This window comes from Trichoderma breve, assembly GCF_028502605.1.
Source record: "Trichoderma breve strain T069 chromosome 7 map unlocalized scaffold00007, whole genome shotgun sequence".
NCBI lineage: Eukaryota > Fungi > Ascomycota > Sordariomycetes > Hypocreales > Hypocreaceae > Trichoderma > Trichoderma breve.
The window spans coordinates 20002-38571 of record NW_026611593.1 but is presented as its reverse complement, the minus strand read 5'-3'; the positions used below and the strand labels follow the sequence as shown (position 1 = coordinate 38571).

Sequence of the window (18570 nt, the reverse complement as noted above, 5' to 3'; positions counted from 1 at the left end):
AACATGAATTCCAACGTCAATGACTGCATAAAGGTATATAATACATATTATTGAAGTGGCAGAAATATCGTGTCCACGGTTTGAGTTGACCGGGCGTTGATCGTGAAGGTGCCGCCCGAATGTGTGCCAGTTACGCCGACTCCCAATCTCACAAAAGAAATTGGTAAGTTAGTCAGTCTGAAGTTTTCCGCGTTCACATCGAAGCAGGCGTAGAGTTGGCTGATGGCATTTTGCCTGCTGGAAATGCCTTTCCCGTTCTTAATAGCATTGATGCGTAGACGTTGTATTACAGATCAATATTTCCATTTGGAACAGTAGTTGTAGAGTTTGATGTATAAAGTAATACACAAAGAGTAGCTGCAAGGTGAAGGAAACTCCCTGATGGTCTTTTCGGTTGTTACCAATAGTTTGCAAAGCCTTTGGCTCCCTTGTGGAGGCGGATCCTACGGGTGACCTAGAGAGGCGCTTGGAAAGCGGTCAATGTTCATCTCAACCGCAGCTGTACTGGGTGAGCTTTGCACCAAACTTCAGAACCCTGCCAATAACACTCATACTGGGTCAAAGTCTAGAATTCCTCCCTTCGAGACTTATGCACTTGAGCGAAGCGCCAGCCGCCACTGGTGCATCCACCTAGCCTAGCTGAGCTCACTTCCAATCACTTCCCGTCTGACCCCTGTCTCAGCTTCCACGCTGAGCCACACTATCACTCTGTCTTCTCTCCTACCAGCAGCATCAGCTTGCCCAGTTCTCCCGCATTCAATAGTTTGCAGTGGTGGCTGCAGCGGCTGAAATTACACTATCGGTTTATCAGCTCTCTTTTTCACCTCTTGGAGAAGAAACCCGCTCAGTTTGGACATATCATTATGAGTGAGTAGGCTCAAAGCCTGCGATTGGGTGAAGCCCGCAAATGGTGGCACTGGCTGCCAATCATTATCCAAGTCACCGAACTGAACATATAAGATGTATATATAGACTGCTTATCATGTATGTTGTGATCTGGGAACTCTCTTATCACCAACTCTTTCTTGAAGGCGTCTCTCCTCTTTCTATCTATCTGAACAAACTTATAATTAAAGTACAGTTCGCGTGGTGGAGTACCCATTGCCTGAACACATCATCGACAACGCACGCCATAAACAGTGGTGTGCGTCGAGCAGAGATGACTCGGCCACATCCAAGCGCAATGCCAACGCTATGGCCGTATCACATACGCCTTACATTGGTCTTGGTGGCATTGGCGTGTCTGGTCGCTGGTGCTGCCGCCTCATGTACCGGTCATTCGGACAGTTGTGCCTCCAACCCGATTCCTGACAAGCGCTTCAGTGCCGTCAATTATCACGTTGATACGTGCAACCTTAAGTGGACGCGGGGATGCACCATTTTGGGTAAAGACAAAAGCATGCAGCAGAAACCACCTCCCTTCTCTCTGTGCGATGGCAAGCACAAGCCTGCAGGGCTGCTGCCTACCGACGGCTACACGCTGGCATTGCAGCAGAATGACTTTGCCCCGGGCTCACCTAAAGTCACGTTGCACGGACTGTGGCCTGGTTCCCAAGGTGGGAGTGGAGAAAAGAATCAGCCCTATGGCTGTAAGCATGGTGAAGAATTCGACGAATCGTATCTCACAATTTTTGGAAGTCTGTTGCATTACTATTGGCCGACCGACGCCAAGTATAACAACACCATGCAGTGTTTCATCCTGTCCGAGTGGATGAAGCACGGCACATGTGCCGTCATACCTGGGGCTGACGGCAGTGCGTTTCGCATGCCACAGGAAGCATATTACCGCACAGCTTTCGTGCTGACCAATGAGTACAACGCCAACCCGGCTCTGCAGAAAAGGTTGAAGGATATAGAACCGATTATCAGTGCCAGCTGCGTGCAATGTGCATATCTCGCCACAATTGGCTGGACGGACAACACGGTGAATAGTGTCCCCAGGATGTCTCGCGAGTGCATTGATCAATGCTTTGCATGCAGTGACTCCTGGGCCAACTGCCCTCCCGCCAATCTCGACAGCACTGTCTTGCTTGATCCCACCAACGCACCCATGCCAATCCAGAATTATAGTATCCCCAATGTTGGGTTCGGGATGCCAGAGCTATCAAGTGACATAATCTCTCCCTGGAAGGGCACATGGCGTTCGTTTGGAGCTGAGCAGCACGGGTCTGGCAAGTTCGAATTCGCTCAGACTTTTACGGAGGACACTCTGACAGTCACCACTGACAGCCCTTACCCCCAAACGTGTGCTTACGGACCTCGATCCGACCGAGAAATTGTCTTGAAGAATTGTGGTACGAATCATCACTTGGAAGACTGCCTGATCAAGCGACTGCCAGACATTAGTGGCCTCGAGGTGGCCTTCTTCGCTTGTAACCACACTGGTCTCCCGGCACCTGTCGACTTTTACGCTGCAATGGACACTCCCAACTGTGGCAACTTCCTCATGTTTCGCTGCAAGTCGTCTTTGGCCCCGGGCTGTGTCTTCTCGCCCGACATTAACCCTGCCGCCGCTTCACTGCAGCACTCACCAGTCAGCAAGGCGTCTAAGCCCAGCCCTCTGAGCCCATATCAACCGGGCATTGCCGGTGTGCCTTCAGCACTGCTAGGCATATGGCGCTCGCTCCAAGTATCCAACCACTATCAAGAGGGCCTGGCTCGATGGAACTTCACTGCCGACGGCCAGGCATCACTAGAATGGCCAAATTACCCAAGTCGCGGAGTGCAGCGTTACGCAGTCACCCATTCAGACGATGGTCACAATACAATATTCCTCGCCAGCACCAGTGGCAGCATCACCACCTGCCACTTCCAGTTCCAATATCATCCGGTCTATTCCTACGCTACTCTTCGTTGCGGTGCTCCGAATCGACTGGCGCCAGATGACGTAGAAGAAAGCTTCCTCCCGCCGCACACGCAATGGGCCATGGGCCGTTGCAACCCATGCAGCTTACATTGTTCTTATTCCTGTGGCCCTGAGAACGATTACTGCGGAGCTGGATCCTGCGACCCGGCCAAGTCGGTGCCATCCATGCGGTCCCCACAGCCACGCGATGTAACAGATCTGCTCCAGATACGCCACGATTGGTGCACGCCTGATGACTCGAGTTGCTGGCCCACCAAGACAGCCATCCAAGAGCTGGAGCAAGAGTTAGACCCCAATGAACCACGGCTCGGTCTCAAGTGGGCTAGTTACCCGCAGCCGCAGCCGGCACCAGTGCCGACCGGCTCCTTCAACAACCAATCCTTTTATGGCCTGGGAAATACGGCTACGGGGTTTAAGGCCCTGTATTATTATGAGGATGTGAATGAGATGAGGCGCTCATGCTTCAAGGCATCCAGCAACTCCACAGAATGGAACAATGTGTCCGACATGTGCAAGGCGGCTCTCCACCAGAATGAGTACCGAGATTGGAATCCATTCATTGTGGTGTTCCCTCTCAACGAGCGACACGTTGCCAGAGCCTTGAACTTCGCCGTCCGTCACCGGTTATGCATCTCGACTTCCGGTTCAGGCCACGAGTACAACAGTCGTAACTCCTGCCCGACCGGCGGAATCCTCATCCGGACCATTTTGCTCAAAGACAAATCTTTCATCTCTAAGTGGGAGGAGGACCCAGTCCTTGCTCCGAGCGGTGCATTCAAGTTTGGCGCAGGCGCAGTCTTCGCCGAGATGCACGCCTTCTCTAAGCAGTATAACCGCGTCATTGCGTCGGGCTGGTGCTCCACGGTTGGCATGGTCGGTTTCCATCTCGGGGGCGGCCATGGCCCCTTTGGCCCCTCCATGGGACTCGGTGTGGACAATGTGCTGGAGATTGAAGTCATGCAAGTCGGTCAGGACGCGCACGGTCAACCGGTAGTCCACAAGAAGGTGGCCAGCCGACGGCACAACCCGCAGCTCTTCTGGGCCATGCGCGGCGGCGGTGGAGGCGTGTGGGGTGTGATTCTCTCCATGACGATCCGAGCACACGCTGTCCCTGATGGTGGTCTCAGCCACGTCTTGATGATCCAAAACGGCACCTTCTGTCCCGATTCAAGTCCGTTTGGCTATGAGTGGCTGAGGGCCATGTGGAATCGATTCTCTGCTTGGACGCTCCTGTTGAATTCCAAGGTCAGCACGCAGGCAGCATTCTTCATCGATACTTCCAATTATAAGACCGGCGGTCTTTGCGCAGTCACATGGAAATTCAATTTCGAATATTTCTACGCAGGGGGTGAAAAGGAGCCGAATTACCGTCTATTCCGCGACCGACTCAAGTCAGTGCTGGAGGTGACGGCCATAGAGGAGCGTAACTTCAAGTCGGCCTATGACTACGTGCTCAGCATGCCGGCCGACAAATTTCTGCTCGCCGTCGGTAACCCTCTCCCTGCTCCACACCCGCCTTCTGACAATGCTACCGGCTCCCAAAATTCGGTTTTTGTGTCACGACAAGCCATGGAAACGAAGTTCGCCCCCACGATGATGGAGGTGCTGGATATTTGCGTGGCATCCTTGAAGAATCCTGACACAACTTCGCCAGATCCAACGGGTCATCGCTGTGGCTTTCACTACCTCTACACTTCGTTGACAGGCAATTTGGGGAGTCCACAGCCAGGCGATACGGCCATCTCACCTGGCTTTCGCTCAGCTGTGATGTTATGGAATGCGCGTACGTTGACCACCCAACAGTCAATGCACACTTTGTATCGCATTGGTCCGAACAGCTATTTCTCTGAGAGCTCCTACGTCATGCACAATTGGACATCTCGCTATTGGGGCCAGGCATTATACCAACAGCTGCTGGCCATCAAGAAAGCGCACGACCCGGGCAACCATTTGTGGTGCCATCACTGCGTCGGAGACAATCCAGATGATGCTTACGGAGATCCACTCAGTGATGTAGCTGGTTTGGTCTAGATTACATGTAGTCACAGCATCCGTTGTACGCGGTCGTGTAAAGTCAAGCGGCATCGTCGGTGGAAAATAAATTAACCTCCATCTGTTATAGTGTTCATACATCACTCTCAATTCAAGAATATATAGTTTAACGCATTTATTCCCACTACACTTAGAGCTGGAAGCTAACTAAGACTGGCACTACTCGTGAGTACTAAAACAGGTGTGAATCCCCAGCTGCCTTGCAGCCCTCCAATGAATCAACATATTCATCATATAGGACAATAGTGATAATTGCCCGTGAAGACTACGCTGTGGTTGTATTCATGAGCAGGAGAAAAATGAACATGCATTCATTTAAGCGGCGGTAGCAAAGCCGATGCGGCCGTTGGTAGTATCAAAAACGGAGTAGTAGTTTTCCAGGAACTTCTGACCAATAATGGTGTTCACACCCGAGCTGCCACCGTCGTTAATCCAAGCGTAGTACTTTCCAGAGCTGAGTCCGTAGAAGCTGTACTGAGCGGTGGGAACCAAGTATTGAGAAGGTGTGAGGGTGTAGGTCGTTGAGCCAAACTTGATAGCAAAGTTGGATGTTGGCGCTTTTGAGAAGACGGCGAGGCCAGAAGAGCTGTCAGTCTTGCCACCAGCGGCAGACAGGAATGCATTGTAAGCCTTGGTGGGGATGTAGATGAGCGTAGTACCAGTGTCGACAATGCCGGTCGCAGACGATGCGAGGGTCGTCGAGCCGTAGGTGAAACTAGCAATAGAGATGCCCCAGTAGGGAGCAGCAGAGCCACTCTTGAGAGTTGAGAAGTAGGTGAGAGAGCCCGTGTACTTGGAGCTATCAGTACCGCCGAGGGTCAACTCGCCGTTGGTGTCATCGCTGTCACTGCCAGACTCTGGCTTGAAGGAAACACCCAGCACCTCAGTCGAGATGGAACCTTGGCTGTAGAGATTATCCAGGAAGGTTGGAACCGTGTTGGCGTTGGAGACGGTGTCCTCAGTGAGATCCACCGGACCAAAGCCAATAATTCCATCGACACCTGAAAAGCCAGAGGATGAACGGGCAGCTCCAACCGACTGTGATGTGACAGTCAAACCACCGAAGCTAACTGTGTCCTTGTACTCGGTGCCGGAGAAGGAGCCGGAACCATAGCTAACCTGGACGGAACCGCCCGTGGACTTGCCAGTAGATGAAGGCTCGCATGAGCGTTGGGCACCACACCACGTGTTTGAAGCTAGTTAGGATATCAGGTCAGCACATGCGTTGTTCAGTGTCTATGTAGTGATGACGTACATCCAGTGTCGACGATGAGGTCCCAAGATTGACCACCGATAGTGACTGAGGCAACATAGCTAACATCCTCGTTGGTAACTGGGCCGCTAGCTCTGGCCTCGATGTCCTTGACGCCATTGATCTTGTTGATGCGTGCTTGGCCCTTTTGGACAATATTCTTCAATGATTTGACGTTCGAGACACGCTTCACTGATAGCGCGGCAGTCTTGGCACTTGGCTTTACCGGCGATGCCAAGGCAGCAGTTGCTGCCGCAACAATGGCAATAGAAGAGAAGAGCATGGCGTCAGTAGACGGAGATGTTTAGCTCAGGACAAATAGATTTAGAGTGTGAATGCTGTTGAGTCAAATTCTTGATAATGGGGGCGTGATGCCATGCTTTTATACACAAGATTCCTCTTTACTGCAAGATGCTCCCTCAGCATCTTGATGAGGTTTACAGCATATCTGATCACGTCAATCGAACTTTTGATTATACAACTTGATGCTCTTCCGTCCTAACCGAATCATGTGTATTCAAATCCTTTGTACACGGGTAAAGCGGCCCATATGCAGTTGTTGTAACTGCCAGAAACTTCTTAGACAGACCTGTGATTAAACGCTGTCGTCGCTACTCGAGAGGCTTAAGGAGCTAAGGTATACGCGAGGTGACGATATTCACATGTCGATCCCGTTTCTGTTCCTAGCTGTTACTAATACCTGCTATATATGGCAAGTCGAATCCTGTGGCGCATCTCGCTCAAGTGCCGCTAATAATGGTTTGCGGACAAGGGTTAGCTGTGGAGGAGATAAGAGCTTCCCTATGTAGCAGGTGGAACAATTATTCGAAGCGGAAGCGGCATCGAGATGCACGAGTAGATGAAATACAACTATAATCCTCTTAGATGATTGGTAGCGCTACCTAATCTAGATTTTGCTCCGGCCAAGAGATTTATTTTCCTTACCTAGCCGGAATGGTGGTAATGCCCAGACTCAATATCCTCCGACACAACCCCCGCCGCCGATGTCCAAAAGTGCCGGCACGTAGGCCTAACTTACAAAGGAACCAGGCGGGGCAATAACAAAAGGCCCGTTGCATGCGTTTATTGCGGAAAGGATACGCTGTATTATTGGCTACCATTATCGTAACCGCTCTGTTACCCCCCTGCTATGGTATGATCTGAAATGTTGTGATCTGAAGCTGGCACAACGTTATTGACAAGGCAGGGCTGGTCCTGTAGACATTGATCAAGGATGCTACGGCCCGTTATATCGTAGCGCCAACATGGTTGAAGCTTAAACCAATCATCGCCATTGTAACAAGTACTGTCATGGAGCAAGCTACTGGGTTTGTATGAGGAGTTGATCGGTTACAAAGGACCAGACCGTGACAAGATGCTGTTCACGATAGCGCCATCGATAGACTACTCTCAAGTGCCAATATAACATTTGCGCTTAACCAAATGCAATAATGTTTATATGTTCAGATGTAATAGGAGGGGAAATAGCAACGCCAGCGACTTTGTTCCTACACAGCGTTAATTGCCTTATCCTGGCAATTCTTTCACTTATTTATTATCGCTAGGGATGGAGGGTTTAGGTATATTAGGCTCCCTATGTCAGTCGAATCTTCATTACTCAAAATGGTAGATAGATGGATGACAATGGCGGATACAATGGCCTAGATAATGTTGTTGCGCGTTAGCAAGACTAATCCAAATTCTGGCACTTCCATTGCTGTTGGCCTTTGTCGTTCTACTGTAGTGTAATATAGATTTAGACTCGGCTTAACCCACTGGGGAAGGCAATAAGAATGCAGTATGCACTATAGAGGCACCGCAGTAAAAGAACAGAAATGAAATAGTAAACTTACTAAAATGGTTGGGAAGCAAAAGTTCTGTTGCTTCTCTATCAATTGCTCGGAGATGTAAATAAATAATAATACCATTAGTAGCGTCGCTGCTGGTTGTTCCGGTTGTGGTTGGTATAACTGAAAACAATTCTGCCTAATGGAATTGAGATATGGTCCATATTTCTGTTGTGGGCTTGACCAGTCGCTACCACAGCCCAGTCATCCCGCTTTCTTCGTAGCAGACAATATAGGGTTTGCTTTTTTTGAGCGCTGCTTTATTTTCCCCTTCATATCGCATTTGATCCCCGTCGCGGGATATCTCGGGACTCGACACAGGCAATGCCCTGATTAAAAAGATATTGCTGTTGCAGGGTATGCTTGACCGATCAGTCTGGATCTCGTAGATTGTGTATATATAAGAGGTCCTGCCCCCCACGTTTTGTAAGATAACTAAGACCTTTCACCAATAAAATATCACAACCTACCACACGCCTTTACAAATATATCCTATTCTGTCTGGTAAGCAGGCTTCCATATTGTCAATCTTCCCTCAATTGTGACATATCTTTATGCAAAGCATATCCATCATATACTTCCCGAGTCTCTTCATAAAGTTGCTGTTAGTGTGCATGAGAGATTGGGGCTGGAAATATTGATATATTTGTCAGTTTTTTGGCTACACTTCACAGACAATCCCAGACAAGCCTGGATTAGCTTTGACTTCGTCGGACCTAAGCTTGACCTACGTTTCGCGGTCAAGATTTTCCAATGCAGCAAAGGCATTTATAGAAAGGACGAGTATTATCAGAGTCATGGCAGGTTATGGAAATCTGCTGGATATTTTATAGTATACTCTTGGCTCTTACGTTTTGTTTCTTGTCTACTTACTGTTGAGCATTATTCTGATGTTCTAGTCCAAATTATGATGTAGAGCTAATACCACGACCAGCATAGCTTTATGCATCTATAACTTATGAGCAACAATGGGATTGTTATAGCTAAAATCAGGAGAAGACGGAGCTTTGCTGTTTTCTCTAGATTTGTTTCCATACTGGGGATAGCCTTTGGTATTATACAGGTTGCTGGGCGGAGGTTTCACATATGCAATCCCCAGCAAAGTCAAAATACAATACGCTATTAACTTATATTCGCAATAGACTTAACACTAATAACTCTATTTTATAAGTGGTATTTTCGTAAACACAAAGTCTGTATTCTGGTGGACTCTACCTTAGATCTTCCAAGCTTCTAAATACGTTGCGTTATTATATGCAGGCAAATCAATACCACGGTATTGACGTGTGCCGCCCTTTCCAAACTGTCCAGCGGTAATATTGAGCAACGTCGCTGATACAAGATTACCCATCAGTCCAGGGAACGTGCTATTGAATTTGTCCACAATTTGCTCCGGGGTGTAGAAATCGAGACCTTTAGCTTCAATATTCTTCTGCCAAAACTTAAGGTAGGACTGGCTGTAGGGAAGATTCCGCTGCGCTGTAGAACCCTGGACGGAAAGCGCATGCCCAGCGACAATAGTTTCGGGCTTCATAGACTCAATCAGTTCTAATCCTGCGATCCAAGATGAAGTAAGGGCAGTCGTTTGCAAATCTGCAAGCCAAATGTGCAGCTCGTGGCTGTAGACGGTGTCGCCCGCAATCAAGGTTCGGGTGGAAGGGATCCAGAAGAGCGTCTCGTCAACTGTGTCGCCGCTAACAAGGCCCACAAGTTCAATGTGTTCGCCTTCGTTACCGGGTAACGTAAAAAAGGTATGGTCATAGGCGGTTGGTATGGAGGTATTGGACACAATATTGTCGGCACCAAGCGTCTTTTGCCATCTTGCAACCTATTGAAGTTAGAATGAGAAGAGAAGAAGAAAATCGTGCGTTCATACCTGTGCAGGAGCCTCGCTCTTGATATGTTCAATGGCCCTGCTGTTGGCGTAATACTTTGCAGTGGGAAAATGCTCGAGGAATGCGCCTCCACTTAGGTAGTGATCGGGATGAAAGTGCGTGGTAAACACGGCAAGGAGAGGCTTGTCCGTGGTGCTTCGCACCCACGCTGCCAATTCATTTGCTTCAGGGACAGCAAGTGGTACATCAATCAGCACTGCTGCCTCGGATCCAATAATAATTGATGATACCATATTGAAACTGAGGCCAGAGTCAACGTGTGTCTCGACACGAAGCTTATTCTGCCTCTGTACAAAGCTTGCGCTGGCCATGCCACTGGCAAGGGTGGCCACCAGCAGAGTGGCAAGGGAACGAAAATGAACCATTGTGACGCAGACAAATATAGGGAGAATGCAGTGATGTTTATATCATTATGAAGTTGCAAGAACAGATTCAACTATATATCATTCGCCAGTGGCACGGAGCCACCATCTGAGCTTGCGTGGCTCCTAGATATTTATTCTCTTCCAATATTACAAAGCCTTAATTTATCAGCCATATGCCTTTCCTTCCTTGTTGATAAACTAGCCACGCAGTTTCACAAGCGGCATTAAGATATTAATACCTTCTGATGAGCGGCATGCAGTAATCAACCGCGCGGCTAAGCAACCTAGCACTGGGTTTGATCAAGCCAATTAGGTTAGTTTCTATTCCCACTCTTAATAATAAACTATTAAATATTTCATAACTTAATTTTTACACTTTATAATATACATCCAATAGCATTTATTGACTTAGTCTAAAGAGTTTGAAAGACTATATAAACACGGAGGCATAAGCTAAACTAATACTCAAAGCCCCATACCAACAGCACCAGCAGCTGCCATAGCCACAAGTCCCACCAAGCCTCCATTGGCAACAGTCCCAACAGCTGCAGCTCCAGTTACAACTGCAGGGGGACTTGTAGGGGTGTTAGTATGGCCTCCTGCGGATGTGGTGCTAGTATGGCCTCCTGTGGACGTGGTGTCAGAATTAGCAGGTGGTGCTACAGCAGTTGTAGTCGAAGCTACAAGAGGCTCATGAGTAGTTGAGTGCCCGTTACCTCCACCAGATGCGGCGCCATCGATATGGCAAACGTTGATGATTTGGTCAATGTCTATGACTGATATAAGCGACTGAACAATATTGATGTCTTGTTGCTTGAACTCAACCTACTCGAAGTATGGCCATTGTTACTATGCATGCAGCCGTAGCAATCAGACGCGCTCTGACGAGATTGCTCGCCACAGACACATTGATTCTCGACGTCATCACTCAATTGACTGTTGGCACAGCTATTGGCAACATCCATAATGGCTTGGCATGTGTCTCGGCATGCCGAAGGGATATCACTGCTGGGGAGATTGAGCTGAACCGCGAAAGCGCTCAGAGGAGTGACGGCGAGGATGATCTTGGTATAGTGCATTGTGAGCGTAGTTTGAAAGGGCAAGTTCGTATATCGGACGACGTAGGCTGAAGTAAATTATTGGTTGAAGTGGTAATTCTATTTTCTAGTTTGTGAATTCAGCGAGAAGTCATGGTTTTATATACTCGCATGACCCTCTGTCTCAGGATCTTCAGGGAGCATTGTCGGAGAATGGAGCTTAATCTTGGCGGGAAGTCAGCCTTCATTCGCCAACTCGGCTGTGCCTGCATCCAATGCTGCAACTCAAACAGTGAAGCATTGCTGATCTGAAGTCAAGGCCATGCTTGACGCTACGGACATATCATTGTCGGGAGTTGAAGCTCTGTAAGATGTCAGACCGTGCCGAGCTTCGGAAAGGAAACACAGCGATTGGACGAGCCCAGTTATAGCCTCGATTTTGGCGTCGGCTTTTCTGGCGCCGGCTTTAACGCTCGGAAGACCGCGAGCTCGGAAATTCTTTCAGCGGATTGGACAACGACGCCTGACAAGTCCCACACAACACAACTCGGAGTTGTTCTCTTGTACTTCGTATTTGCTGACCATACGGAGTGCATTTGAACGTAACAACATGCCGTTACACAGCCGACTCCTTGCGACAGCCAGCTCAGTCGGAGCATCAGCGCTCAGCCCTATGACGAATAACGACGCGTGGAAGTTGCAAAGTTACTAGTATTCTACATTTATCCAGCCATCTGGTCTCAAGAGAAGACCCGCAGACGACCAGTCTCATTGTCAAGAACCCGAGCTGTCCTTCAGTCGAGCTGAAAATCAAGTCACAATCTATCTACAACATTTGCAACAATGACTTCAACCACTAGCCAGGGACAATTGGCACTGATCCCGATTGGGAAGAAGAAGGTCAAGACAGGCTGTAAAACGTGCAAGTGTGTGATCATAGCAACAAAGGTTGGCACAAGTTCTGTACTAATACGCACGTTCCCTGTAGAGAACGCCGCGTTAAATGCGACGAAGCAAAGCCCGAGTGCCACAGGTGTCTATCTCGGAACCGTTATTGCGGAGGTTATGGGATCTGGGGTGGCGGCACTATAAACCGGAACACAGTACAAAATTCTTTTCCTTCGAATTCAAATGATAGCGAGACGCCACGATATACAGTGCGTGCAGAGATCCCCTCTCCTTTGATGGATGTGCCATTTGCGGATGAAGACAAGAGGTGGTACTTGGACCATTTCACTGCTCGCATAAGTGGCAGGCTGGCCAGCGTCTTCGACTCTCCATTCTGGGGACATCTCGTCCAGCAAGCAGCTTATACAGAACCATTGGTGTGCTCAGCGACGGCCGCGTTGGGAGCAATATATAAGAGTCGAGAGGACTCTCAGGATTTGATGACCCATCCTGACCGCACTAACCATCATCATCGCCTGTTCGCTTTCCGCGAATACAATAAAACGCTCAGTCTCCTTCGATCACGTCTCCTGCAGAACGACTCTGCATCCCGACATGTCTTACTGATCACTTGTGTATTGGTCACAGCATTTGAACTAGTCCAGGGCAACCATCAGGCAGCCCTACACCATGTTAACCACGGCCTAGGTGTTCTTTTCGTATATGATCAAGATCAGCACAGCCGCATCAGTCGGCCGAGCGAGAGGGCAAAACGGCACTCCGACGGCGAGAATGTCATAGAGCCATTTTTTCGCACCATGCTGTTATCTACGTTGATCGGTGGCACACCAATCTCTTCGTTTGTGTCTTTTTTAGATGCGGCAACGTCATTAAAAGTTACTATTCCAGACAAATTTGATGGTCCATGCGAAGCACGTCGAGCCCTTGATGCTCTTTTAATTAACGCCTTGCAGGTTACAGAGAAATATGACTGCTCTGCAACCAAACCCGTATCTGACGATATACACCGGAAATATTGCAGGCTACAGAGGGCCGAAAAGGCTTGGATTGCGGCATACATTCACGACAAGCCAACCTTAATATCCAAATCGAATTTTAGGACTATACATGGTGTACATTTGCTACAGATGTATCACTCCATGATTTCCATCATGATAGCCGTCGCACCATGCGCATCAGAAGCAGCATACGATGAGCACACGAGCACTTTTGCCTCCATCTTATCACAAACAGTTTCAATGTGGGACAGGACTGGGTTCTCAGTGCATGAGCCACATCAGAGGCACGGCTGCATCACTGGCCCGAGAGTTACTCTCGAGCTTGGTATCATACCTGCTCTCTATTACACCGCACTCAAATGCCGTGATCCAATCTTGCGACGTCAGGCGGCCAAACTTCTCATGGTCGCGCCGTACAGTGAAGGAATCTGGCACAGCGTGGTGGTAGCTCGCGCTGCATTGGCAATCATTGAACTTGAAGAGGACAACTATTTCAATGGCGTCAATTTTAGCAGCAATCCGCTTCTTGAGACCAGAAATGCAGAAACTATTGGGTTGCCAACGCTCCCAGTACAATTTCGATTTCGACATGTCAGCCTAGTTCTGAGTGCAGAATCAAGGACCAGAGTGAAGTTGACTTATTGGAAGCCGCATAACTCAACAGGTTATACCAAGATTGTTTTGTACTTTGATTTAACTGATATTAAAGGATTGTGAATAATAAGGGTAAACAAATGATGTTCATTCAAATTGGAGACAATACAATAATAATATGAATACTAAAAGGTTGTATATATTTATTCAATAGCTGTATATTTGCCTTGCATTTCATAGTTTTGTAGTGTTATTAGGAAAGCTTTTAATTATAACAGCATAAATACTATCCGAAAGCGGTGCTTCGCTCCTTATGTCTTACCTTTATTATAATAATAGAACTGGGGCTCGTTTCTTAAGGCTTAAACAATGGGTGAGATGGTAGTATGTAATTGGCGCAAAGATGGAAACGGAGCAATTCTAATGTAAAAGTAGCTTAAAATTGAAAAAGTAAGTCTTTTTTAATGAGTCTGTTGTTCTGTAGTTTATCTATTGGTATATATTTTTAGTAGTTGGGTTATAACAGAACCATGTCGCTCCACTTTAGCGATAGCTTAAGACAATAATTCTGCTGCCAATAAAGTTCGTACTGTTGTTCAGAATTGCTAAAAGGCCGCAAAAAAATCAGTTTTGGAATATACTTACCGAAGTATTGGTATGATCCGAAACCCGTGGTAGCTGTAGTGATCCTTATGCTCGTGGCAACTGGCCCTACTGTGAAGGGGTAAGAACAGTCAACCTATGCGCTCGGGACGATGCATAATGCGGATTTCTGATTTATCTTTCAATCTAGCCTAATGCAGATAGCCAGCATAGCACCTATCACGTTTCTTTTCTTGGCCCAGTCCCCGACTTCTCCAAGCCTCGGTTGTGGAGCTGGGCTTTCCTGGGCATTGGGACATGTTGTGCGATTTTAGCACCGGCTCTATACACAGTAGGAAGTACTGAGTATGCCGCCGTTTTTGCGAATGTGGTAGTGTTTTCCTGATGCTGACTGTGCTGGAGGCAATATTCTTCGCTGGCACACGTGGTAATACCAGCATAGAATAGAACAGGCACTTTCCAAATGGGGTGTCTTATTTTAATCTTCGCGGGCCAGTTCTTGCCTAGAACAAACTTCTATCAAGGTTGAATATGTAAAAGCTTCTAAGAGATATTTCTGCAACTATACAAGCCAGGTCATAATAACAATATATTCTTCATTAATAAGGGATAATTACTAAACTCGGGAATAACCTTTTCTTAGTTTTTCATATAGCGTGAACAATATCCTCCGGAAGATCACGCCATTCGGCGTCTTCAGAAGACGGGCTGGACAATCCGTGAAATCTTCCTTGCCTCTCTGCTAACAATGCATGTGGCGTATCTCGTAACCCTTCCCCTAAATATGATACTCTAGTCGATACTCTGGAGTGTGAATCTGTCCGCGAGTCGTGAGTTTTTCCTTTTGGTTCTTTTTGTTTCAGCATCAGGATCAAATCCTGTTGAAACTGCTCAATTAGATCTTGCAGTAGCTCTTCACAAGAATCTTTAGTATCAGCACCTTGGTCCTCATAGATATCAGGGAGACGCCATTTCGGATAGAGATTCATATGCGATGTCTGAACTTGAAATTCGTTGCTAGGGTTGTTGAAATAGAGATGACATAGTCTGCAGGTGGGCTTGGACGTAGCTATGAACATAGCACCGCTCCAGAAATCGGTAGAGCTTGTTTTCCCTTTTTGAACTAGATGGTTATGAAGATGGACCTCACAGTGAACCATAGTCTTTATTCTCCAGCTTTGAAGTTGCTTGTGGATTATATTGTCCAGCTCGTGAATCCTCAGCTCACTAATATCAGATTCAAAATCGGACGCTTCATGTCCGGGAAGCGCAATGGGAATAATATCGTTCAAGTCCGTTAAATTTGGTGTAGGGATGCGTTTCTTAAAAGCAGAATTGATATAGTCGACCCGATGATTTTTGAATAGGTCAGGCCATGTAGTAGCTGCGTTGACTATAATCTCTGAGGCCTGCCGGTAAGAATGGAGGCGCCCAAGGTAATGGCGAAGCGTACACCAGTCTGCAGCATCTGTATTTTTTTCCACAGTGCGGTTTTGAAGGGTCTTTTCGAAAGAGCCAGTTTTGTAAGCTTGAATCGCCTTGATTAGAGTTTCGCAGTCTCTCAAGACTAGAAGAATAACAACATTTAGCATTATCGCGTAAGGAAAGGCCTCGAGTACATACTGAGCAAGGGTATCTTACATTTGTTACGAGCATTGTCCGACGATGTTATATCACGAGGGAAACTTGCTTTTTCTTGCAGATAGCGTAGCTGCTTTAATGGTTCGGAATCTATTAGAGTTGGCTAGATTAATAAGATGGAATCACAAAAGGTGAAGCGCAGGCTGCCTTTGGCTTATACTGACCAATTAATCCTCTGCGACTCTCATTATCAATGCAATCATCCAATACATCGATCAAAGATGTCAAGTAAAAGTCCACCTTATCAAAGTTGAATACAAGACTCCTCCACAGAACTTGCTTCTGTAGCGGTTTCGGCTGAAGGCTGTCGGGATTGGTTCCAACAAATGTTAGCAAGCTGGAGAGGAATAACTTTGTTTCTTCAAGCTCTGTAAGCTTCCTGAAATTGGAAGTAAAAATGTACTCAGGGCCATTGATTCCCTTGAGACAGACAAGAGCAGTTACGGTACGGCCGTGTTCCCCTTTCAGAGTATCGCAAATCAATGCAAGCTTGGTAAGAAACTTCTGAAACTCTGTAAGAGTTTTATCCTTACTCCCGCTACCTGAGGTATAGGTAGAGCCCTTCCTATTGATACAAGCCTTATTTACGGCTACCAAAAGGAGGCAGAGGTATGAAAGCTGTTCAAGCTTACTCTCATTGAGACGAACCGTAATACGTGAGGTTGAAGAGGAATTCATATTGTCTAAATCGGCAGTTGGCTAAAGAATATTAGAGAGTGTTATAGTGCATGTGGATTCATGAAAAGACTTACATTGCGTAAAATGCATAAAGCTATGTTTTTAATAAGATAGTTGTATATTGTATACTGGATAATTATCTGATTTGATTTTATTAAAGTTCTAACGGCACACAGGCCGATTATTATATAATTTTCTTAAAAGCTATTGCCAACTTGCTCAGGAGGCCGCCCAACATTGTTATTCCAAAATTATTTCGGAGACCGACCAAAAATTCTGTTTAAGGCTGACTAACATAACCTTTTTGGAGGCCGACTGGATACCACTTTTTGGAGGCCAACCAAAAATTCTATTTTAAGGCTGACCAACATGACCTTTTTGGAGGCCGACTGAATACCACTTTTTGGAGGCCAACCAAAAATTCTATTTCAAGGCTGACCAACATGACCTTTTTGGAGGCCGACTAAATACTACCTTTTGGAGGCCAACCAAAAATTCTGTTTGAGGCTGACCAACATGACCTTTTTGGAGGCCGACTAAATACTACCTTTTGGAGGCCAACCAAAAATTCTGTTTGAGGCTGACCAACATGACCTTTTTGGAGGCCGACTAAATACCACTTTTTGGAGGCCAACCAAAAATTCTATTTCAAGGCTGACCAACATGACCTTTTTGGAGGCCGACTAATAAACAAGAGCATAATTTTGTCCCAGCCTTCTGTGTCACTCTAAGGCTAGATAGATTAAGGAAGCTAACTTATGTATGCGCGACATAGTGCTGGGCTGCATCATACCTTGGTTGGTCAATTTGCAAAATCGCAGCCTGTGGCGGAGCATCGAAGCGCTTGATGATACTTTGGATTGAGAGCCGGTGTCATTATATCCTTAAGGTAGCGACAGCCATTGGTCTCGGCAATAATTAGTGAGAAAGGTATAAGAATGTTAATAAAAATACGTGATACTAACATATACAATACACCGTAGCGACTATTTTCATAGAGCAATTTCGACTATTTTGGGCAAAATATATAAGTACTTATTTACAATAATTTAATAATAGTTTTAGGACTTACTACTTAAATTAACTAAACTAAGCTTTTATATTAATGTTACTATTGGATAGTGAGTATATATAACAATTCCTATATAGTTTATTACGCTATTTTCCCTAATCTCCCGTCTTATACATTTCCGCTTTTGTTTTCCTAAAATATCTAAGTATTAAAGGAGGCAGAGAAACACTGAATCCTTTCGTAAGTATAGTATACTAAAGTTTAGACAAACGAAAATACGCAGAGGAACCTTGCTAATAAATGTTGTAGGCCGCCTACAGAATTATCAAATCTTATGACATGGATGCATCTTACCCCTTGTTCAATGACTGGGCTTCAAACCCTGTATCATCCGGAGCTAATCGGAATGAAGAAGAGTACGACTCTAGAATCGTTTAAAGTCTACTAAATGCTAATTTAGTGGCTTACGCGGACAGCTCAATCACCAGAGTGTCTTTTATAGATTCGGGGGCGGACGGAGATGTGGCTACTGTGTCACCCGGATTCTTTGACGCTTGGCCATTTTGCGAACAGGCTCAATATAATGATGGATATGGCTCTTCTCCTGCAGAGCCAGCTTTTTTACGTGAATATCGGCAAAATCAAGAAAACTTTTCAAATACCACAAGCTCTGTTCTACCTTACTACCAGGAAGAGAACCTATAGGTTCCACGCGGTGGTACTGTAGAAAGAGACGACGAAGATCTGATAGAGCATAATTCCGAAGGTAAGCATTATGGAAATACACTAAAAGGTCATTGGACTGAGATATATTTTGTTGC

At 46.6% G+C, this 18570-nt stretch overlaps 5 protein-coding genes across 5 annotated transcripts; 1 reads left to right on the top strand and 4 right to left on the bottom strand.

Annotated features, from left to right (window-relative positions):
- Positions 1-1183: 1183 nt before the first annotated feature.
- T069G_10181 (ribonuclease t2 family domain-containing protein) lies at positions 1184-4897 on the top strand (the record flags this gene model as incomplete). The annotated part of the gene is made up of 1 exon (XM_056177391.1): positions 1184-4897. The coding sequence occupies one exon, from the start codon at positions 1184-1186 to the stop codon at positions 4895-4897; it is 3714 nt and encodes a 1237-aa protein (XP_056023681.1).
- Positions 4898-5233: 336 nt separating this feature from the next.
- T069G_10180 (eukaryotic aspartyl protease domain-containing protein) lies at positions 5234-6453 on the bottom strand (the record flags this gene model as incomplete). The annotated part of the gene is made up of 2 exons (XM_056177390.1): positions 5234-6114; positions 6174-6453. The coding sequence occupies 2 exons, from the start codon at positions 6451-6453 to the stop codon at positions 5234-5236; spliced, it is 1161 nt and encodes a 386-aa protein (XP_056023680.1).
- A 2780-nt stretch (positions 6454-9233) lies between these two features.
- Positions 9234-10277, bottom strand: T069G_10179 (metallo-beta-lactamase superfamily domain-containing protein; the record flags this gene model as incomplete). Its single annotated transcript, XM_056177389.1, has 2 exons — positions 9234-9845; positions 9894-10277. 2 exons carry the CDS (start codon positions 10275-10277, stop codon positions 9234-9236), a joined length of 996 nt encoding a protein of 331 aa, XP_056023679.1.
- Positions 10278-10742: 465 nt separating this feature from the next.
- On the bottom strand, positions 10743-11356 carry T069G_10178 (uncharacterized protein; the record flags this gene model as incomplete). The annotated part of the gene is made up of 2 exons (XM_056177388.1): positions 10743-11047; positions 11107-11356. The coding sequence occupies 2 exons, from the start codon at positions 11354-11356 to the stop codon at positions 10743-10745; spliced, it is 555 nt and encodes a 184-aa protein (XP_056023678.1).
- A 3709-nt stretch (positions 11357-15065) lies between these two features.
- T069G_10177 (uncharacterized protein) lies at positions 15066-16737 on the bottom strand (the record flags this gene model as incomplete). The annotated part of the gene is made up of 4 exons (XM_056177387.1): positions 15066-15985; positions 16060-16149; positions 16224-16601; positions 16692-16737. The coding sequence occupies 4 exons, from the start codon at positions 16735-16737 to the stop codon at positions 15066-15068; spliced, it is 1434 nt and encodes a 477-aa protein (XP_056023677.1).
- Positions 16738-18570: the final 1833 nt, after the last annotated feature.